General features: G+C 40.5%; 1 protein-coding gene across 1 annotated transcript in view; it reads right to left on the bottom strand.

Annotated features, from left to right (window-relative positions):
- Positions 1–6789: 6789 nt before the first annotated feature.
- Positions 6790–7757, bottom strand: part of LOC120046146 (probable E3 ubiquitin-protein ligase HECTD2) — a 40250-nt gene continuing 39282 nt past the window's right edge. The window contains exon 21 of the mRNA XM_038991146.1: positions 6790–7656. Coding sequence (XP_038847074.1) covers positions 7536–7656 — 121 coding nt within the window. The 3' untranslated portion in view covers positions 6790–7535. The remainder of the gene's footprint in view (positions 7657–7757) is intronic.

Here is a 7757-nt window from a genome sequence, read left to right as displayed (position 1 = left end):
TTGACAACAAGGTTGATGAAATCTGAGCAAGGGTTGCCTTCCAGAGAGACATCAGAGACTGTAACGTTCTTTGCTTCACGGAAACATGGCTCACTCGAGAGACGCTATTGGAGTCGGTGCAGCCAGCTGGTTTCTTCACGCATCGCGCCGACAGAAACAAGCATCTTTCTGGTAAGAAGAGGGGCGGGGGGGTATGCCTTATGATTAACGAGACGTGGTGTGATCATAACAACATACAGGAACTCAAGTCCTTCTGCTCACCTGACTTATAATTCCTCACAATCAAATGTCGACCGCATTATCTACCAAGGGAATTCTCTTCGATTATAATCACAGCCGTATATATTCCCCCCCAAGCAGACACATCGATGGCCCTGAACGAACTTCATTTGACTCTATGTAAACTGGAAACCACATATCCTGAGGTTGCATTCATTGTAGCTGGGGATTTTAACAAGGCTAATCTGAAAACAAGACTCCCTAAATTCTATCAGCATATCGATTGCGCAACCAGGGCTGGTAAAACCCTGGGCACATCAAAAGTGGGCAATGTCGAATACAAAATATTACCAATATGTTGTAACGTTTCCATTACCTATTGATTCATATTACACAAATGTGTGGACTTAATTCCACTTTTATGTTAAGTATTTTCATCAAAATCCTTAGAATGACTGTGATGATGTAGTGAAAAAATAGAGTGAACAAATGTGAATGATGATGAAGGCCAGTGATGAAGATGAGTCTAGCAACTTTCAGACGCTAAGGTCCAGGGTGAGGACTCAATCACGATTTATGGCATTGTCTGGATGGCAGACCATATGATGGATATCATAAAAGTCAAACACAACCTTATCCGTGGCTTTCTCAGAGGCGGGAGGCTCCCATAGAATCCTGGGAGCACGCACACCGCCGGGGGTGTGAAGACACATTAAAACTTGAGTCGACTAAATTAATGTTGCTGTGTGAATTAAATTGTCGTTTTCGGAATGTTTCAAGAGTTCATAAAGATTCGCAAATTTTCTTAGGTCTATGTTTTATTGTTTTTAAGTGCTATGGATGTATTTTTACAGCTACTGTGTTAATTAGTTCAAAGAGGGTGCACTCCTATCATTTAGATTAGAAAAGGTTCAAGAATGCATATGGTGTTTTTATGCCCTTTGTTTATTGTTTTGGCCAAGCAAAGTGATGAGAGATACTGATATTTGGCGCTCTGGGGAAAATAAAAGATGGGTGGAAACTTTGTTCATGGAGTTATTCTAAACCAATCTCCAGGTGTAGCGTTCCGTTACACTATAGTATGTATTTTATCCATTTAGACTTTTTGTATCTTTTCACATTGAAGACTTCTGGTATGTACCATTTGATATGCATATTCTTATTGCATAACTGTACTACATCTGATTACTTTTAAATGGATACAAACCACTGTCCTCTTATTTGTGAGTAATATTTCTATTTGGGGTGGCAGCGTAGCGTAGTGGTTAGAGCGTTGGACTAGTAACCGAAAGGTTGCAAGTTCAAATCCCCGAGCTGACAAGGTAAAAATCTGTAGTTCTTCCCCTGAATAAGGCAGTTAACCCACTGTTCCTAGGCAGTCATTGAAAATAAGAATTTGTTCTTAACTGACTTGCCTAGTTAAATAAAGGTGAAATATGTATTTTAACTAATGGTAAAAGTTATTCACATAGCATATATGCTCGGCCTCTAACTGTGCAGCTCTGAACTGAGGTTAAATGAATCATTAGCTCTTTGTCTCTTAGCCTGTTAATGTTGGACACATGTAACTTATAGTATTCCAAGTGGTGACGCAAGGCTCGCTATTTTGACTAGAACCATCGGATTCGCTTATAGCATTCACATGATAATAGAGTCAGATATTCAGATATTCAGTTTAATATTCATTGCAGTCTTATTACGGGTTCGAGTGTGAGGTACTGTATATAATATAGCCTGTATGATAAATATCACCTCACTACAATGGAATCTGTGAACGCCATGTACAGTGCGAAACAACATACAGAACCTTTCTTATTTAGATTATGATTAACTGACACATTAATGCTTGTGCAATACTAGAGCATTAGATTAAGCAAAATAAACATGAGTGTAACCACTACTCTGTATAACCTTGACATTGACCCTGAAATGTTTACCTTGCACTACATTTTTTAAATGTATTTTATTTAACTTTTATGTACAGTTGAAGTCGGAAATGTACATACACTTTAGCCAAATACATTTAAACTCCGTTTTTCACAATTCCTGACATTTATTTCCTAGTAAATATTCGCTGTCTTAGGTCAGTTAGGATCACCACTTTACTTTAAGAATGTAAAATGTCAGAATAATAGTACAGAATTTTTTTTATTTCAGCTTTTATTTCTTTCATCACATTCCCATTCTATTTTTGTTTAATCAGACCAGAGGACATTTCTCCAAAAAGTACGATCTTTGTCCCCATGTGCAGTTGTAAACCGTAGTCTGGCTTTTTTATGGCGGTTTTGGAGCAGTGGCTTCTTCCTTGCTGAACAGCCTTTCAAGTTATGTCGATATAGGACTCGTTTTACTGTGGATATAGATACTTTTGTACCTGTTTCCTGCAGCATCTTCACAAGGTCCTTTGCTGTTGTTCTGTGATTGATTTGCACTTTTCGCACGAAAGTACGTTCATCTCCAGGAGACAGAACGCGTCTCCTTCCTGAGCGGTATGACGGCTGCATGGTCCCATGGTGTTTATACTTGCGTACTATTGTTTGTACAGATGAACGTGGTACCTTCAGGCGTTTGGAAATTGCTCCGAAGGATGAACCAGACTTGTGGAGGTCCACAAGTCTTGGCTGATTTCTTTGAATTTCCCATGATGTCAAGCAAAGAGGCACTGAGTTTGAAGGTAGGCCTTGAAATACATCCACAGGTACACCTCCAATTGACTCAAATGATGTCAATTAGACTATCAGAAGCTTATAAAGCCATGACATAATTTTCTGGAGTTTTCCAAGCTATTTAAAGGCACAGTCAACTTAGTGTATGTAAACTTCTGACCCACTGGAATTGTGATACAGTGAATTATAAGTGAAATAATCTGTCTGTAAACAATTGTTGGAAAAATTACTTGTGTCATGCACAAAGTAGATGTCCTAACCGACTTGCCAAAACTATAGTTTGTTAACAAGAAATTTGTGGAGTGGTAGAAAAACTAGTTTTAATGACTCCAGCCTAAGTGCATGTAAACTTCTGACTTCAACTGTATCTAGGCAAGTCAGTTAAGGACAAATTCTTATTTTCCAATGACTGGCTACCCCAGCCAAACCCTCTCCTAACCCGGTCGGCGCAGGGCCAATTGTGCGCCGCCCTATGGGACTCCCGATCACGGCTGGTTGTGATACAGCCCGGGATCGAACCAGGGTCTGTAGTGATGCCTTTTGCACTGAGATGCAGTGCTTTAGTCCTCTGCGCCACTTTGGATGAAAAGGGAAAACATTCATAATTTCCCTCCTATTATGCTGGTAATAGGCTGGGGGAGTGTGACAACACTTTCACAGCCATATTGTTAAGTCAATAAAATGTAAAAGGGAAGAAGTTGCTATTGTGAAGAACTGGGACACAGCAGGCTATACAGTAGAACTACAGTAGCAGGCAATAAGGAATTAAAACAGACACTTGTGGATATGACTTAGAGTTATGAACTTGGTTTCATGATAAGTAATTTTTTTGCATGATGTGGAGTGGTTTCAGTGAACTTCAGACATAAGGTTCTTATACTCTTCTCTACCTGAGAGCAATTAGTTCATCTACAATTTGTGGCACTTAGCAACGGTGTAGTGCTGTAGGTTTGCCAACCTGTGCTAGTCTCGGAAATCCCAGACCTGGAACATTGGTACATTGTGGGAGGTAACCCGTCTGTCTAGAGATCAAAAAAGTGGGTTATGACAGTGGTTCCCAACCTTTTTCGGTTAATGTACCACCAACTGAATTTTGCTCTGCCCGGTGTACCCCTGAAGTACCCCCTCATGTGCATTTTACCAGTAAGCCTATGATCTCATGAGTTTTCTGAAGTGGATAGGCCAAATACCTCCAGGGGTCCTAGTACCCCTGGTTGGGAACCACTGGGTAATGAGAGCCAAGGAGTCACAGCTGAGGTATTCGGACAGCTGTCATGAGTGGACATACCTAGGCCCTATTGTGACCTCGCTTGCAAGTACTGGTACTCCATTGATGTAGGATCTTAATTAGATCACTCTTTGGTTGCTGAGAATTTCCCTGCACCGCAGGAAATGCAGATGAGCTTCATCAGTTACATAAATTCACAGAAAACACGCACTAGCACACAGTTATATTAACAGTATTCTGCTTTTCATGTAGCCTCATTTTGACCAGATAATAGCCTAACCACAGCTCAAGCAACATTATGGACAAAAAGTTTGGAATAATTTTGCTGCGACACTACAGGTCAAATTAAAATCCTATGCCTGTACGTGTTCTCAACCAGTCCACGCCCAGGTACATTGGGTTTATATCAATATTACGTTCAGTTCTCAGAGTACAGCAAAGGCACCCAAAAATGGGAGCACCTTTTTACTCTGCTTGTCGACACCCTACCGTTCTAAGTCGAGCCCTCTGCTGTGGCAACCCAACCTGTCCAACCCTGTTCGTCAATCAGCACTGGTCTGGCATGCCTCTAAGGCATTCTGAATGCGATAACTGGCTTTTTTCCAGTTGCAATCCAAACTATGAATGTACACATTGTCACTTCAGAAACCGGGCGGTTGTTGATCTGATGAATGGCGGTAACCTTTATAAAGTGTTTTTAACACGCCTCCGATGGCATGTGGTGAGGTGTTATATGGCCTTGATCAGACAGATATGAAGGTGGCCCCTGGCTATTGAGTTCTCTGGTCTACCTTTGGCCTGATTCTTGACCTAGACCCACCTTGAGGTGTGAGACAGAGGAGGGCTGTCAGTCACTCGGGGCCAAACTGGACACACAAAGCTGTCTGATTGTAGGAAGGTCAAATAGATTACTGAGAGACTCAACCTTCTGATCAGCCACGTGATGTGATTGCGTCATCTACAGTCTCTATGGTTTATCATGTGAGTATGGTTGCTGACTGACTGGCTCTCTGATAACCTTTATGATAGGAGTCCATTCTCAGCTGGCTACAGTACAACATTGTACATAGACTAGAGAAAGACTACAGAGACCGTCTATACAGATGCTTTTAGAGGTTCCTAGCAGCAGCTGGGTCCATTTAGACTACAAGAGAGCAACCCAGATTTAAATGGAAGGCTAGTAGTCATTTTATTTCTGCTGGGGGATCCCTCCTGTGATTGGGCGACTGGTCTATATTTTCACAAGCTTGGCTACTGCTTAATTAACACTTTCCTCATTTAAAGCATTAGCTCATCACGTCAACTATGCTAAAAGGCTTCTCCGGAAGAACATAGTGCACATGTTTAAAATCAGCAACAGGCCACATGATTAGTAGGTTTTCTAGAATGCAGGATAACTTACAGTGCATTCAGAAAGTATTCAGACCCCTTGACTTTTTCCACATTTTGTTACGTTACAGCCTTATTCTGAAATGGATAAAATAATTCAATCTACACTCAATACCCCATAATGACAAAGCAAAAACAGTTTTTTTTTTAATTTTTGCAAATGTATTTCAAATAAAAAAATGAAATATCACATTTACATAAGTATTCAGACCCTTTTGTATGTTTTCTAGAGTACAGGATAACTTAACCACAGGAGGTTGGTGGCACCTTAATTGGGGAGGATGGGCTCGTGGTAATGGCTGGAGAGGATGGTTTCCATGTGTTTGATGCCATTCCATGCGCTCCATTCCAGCCATTATTGTGAGCCATCCTCCCCTCAGCAGCCTCCACTGAACTTAACTGTGACTAAATCCCCATGTCCAACATATACATTCAATGATGAGATGTAAATAGTTATCTATGCAGTATACTTTAAATAACTTCCATTCCATCACAGTTGGTGGTATGCATTGCAACTTCACTTCCTCACTGTTGGGGAGAACTATAAACAGTTGACCTGGGCTCATAAATCAACACAACCGATTGCTCCTGTTAGAGAAGCACAGGCAGTCTTTCTTTAGTGTAAGTGTCCATTACCTGAGGAGAAAGAGTGATGAGGGAGGACTCAATCTAAGGCAAGATCGTCTAAGCCTGGTAACCTTTGGTTAATTGGACACCACATGCAACAGGACAACGGATCTGTTTCAACAAAGACCTTATTTTTATCATCAAGATCATTTTAGAAGAATCATACAGTCCATGAAATATGGACATCCTGAGCGAGCTAACTACCACACAAGTGTCACCACTTTACAAAAGGATCCCTATACAACAGTATTAAATCACATGACATAGTTCCCGATACTGTACATTTCATGAATTCGTCTCATCGTTTTAACCTGCAGGTGTGTGAGGTCCACCGAACTCATACTTGCCTTGATATCAATCGTGATCTCATTGGTGTTTTGTAACTACTTCATACCTCTCCATACAATATGCCAACTGTACCAAGAGATGTAATCTGTACAGAGAGGCATCACCGACAATGTGGGAGTAAGCAAACAAGGTACACAGTAAGTTCCCACATCAATAATAGCCATATACCAGCACAACTACTGTATTTATTTATTTATTTAACTAGACAAGTCAGTTAAGAACAAATTCTTATTTACAATGACGGCCTAGGAACAGTGGGTTAACTGCCTTGTTCAGGGGCAGAATGACAGATTGTTACCTTGTCAGCTCGGGGATTCAATCTAGCAACCGTTCGGTTACTGGACCAACACTCTAACCACTAGGCTACCTGCCGCCCCAACATGATAAACCTTACCGAAGCTTGATTCCCTTTCATGCTCTACATGAAAACATCCAGAAAGGGTCGTCTAAAAACTCTGCTCACGAACAACATAACAGAAACGTCTTCCAAATGTTTCAAAACTTCTGAGACCTCTGAAAACAAAATATATTAGTATAAATACCAACAAGATAATATCTGTGTTCATAATTTACCATCAGACTCGGAATTATTTAAATCTTAGGCCTGAAAAGGCTTTTGTCAAAGAGAGGCGGGAAAGAACTCTGTTCAGGAGGAGAGATGGGCTCTGTCACTTTAAGAGCTGACACCACAGTACTGGCAGACTGTTTGTTTAACTATTTTATCACAGACCAACCCAGCCCTGCTCTGACCTACATTCAACCTCTGACTTTAATAAACAACTCCATTGTTTAATGGACTGAGCAGAACATTTTCCATGTCCATTTTGATATCCAAAAGGCAAAGGTATTTATAGCACAAACGGGAGAGCTTTGAAGGCTATACTTGTAATGTAACTTTTCACTCAATATTCTACAGAAACAGATTTGTTAAGTATATTATTAAGAAATACTGAAGCTGAGAGATTACTGGTAGCATGTCTGAACATGTTCAAATATACACACCCTACTGACCACGATCCAAAGATAAATGGCAGTTTAACCATTGTCGTTATCTGAGTTTACTCCAGTCCAAATCCCTCCGCATTTGAAATGGCAATAGTTAACTTCTGCTTCAGTTCTTTTTTGTTTTTGTATGGTGGCAGGCAGATCTGGTTGAAACATGTGTGAGATATAGGCAACCTGGAAGGAAGAAAAGGTCAACGATAAATTCACGTTTGTTCACAGTTGCTGTTCTGTATAAATCAAATGTGACAATACCAACTGAATAAAGGAGGTCTGCT

The sequence above is a fragment of the Salvelinus namaycush genome, chromosome 4, assembly GCF_016432855.1.
Source record: "Salvelinus namaycush isolate Seneca chromosome 4, SaNama_1.0, whole genome shotgun sequence".
NCBI classification, from domain to species: Eukaryota; Metazoa; Chordata; class Actinopteri; order Salmoniformes; family Salmonidae; genus Salvelinus; species Salvelinus namaycush.
The sequence above is the reverse complement of the archived record's forward strand: the minus strand, read 5'-3'. Positions and strand labels throughout refer to the sequence as shown.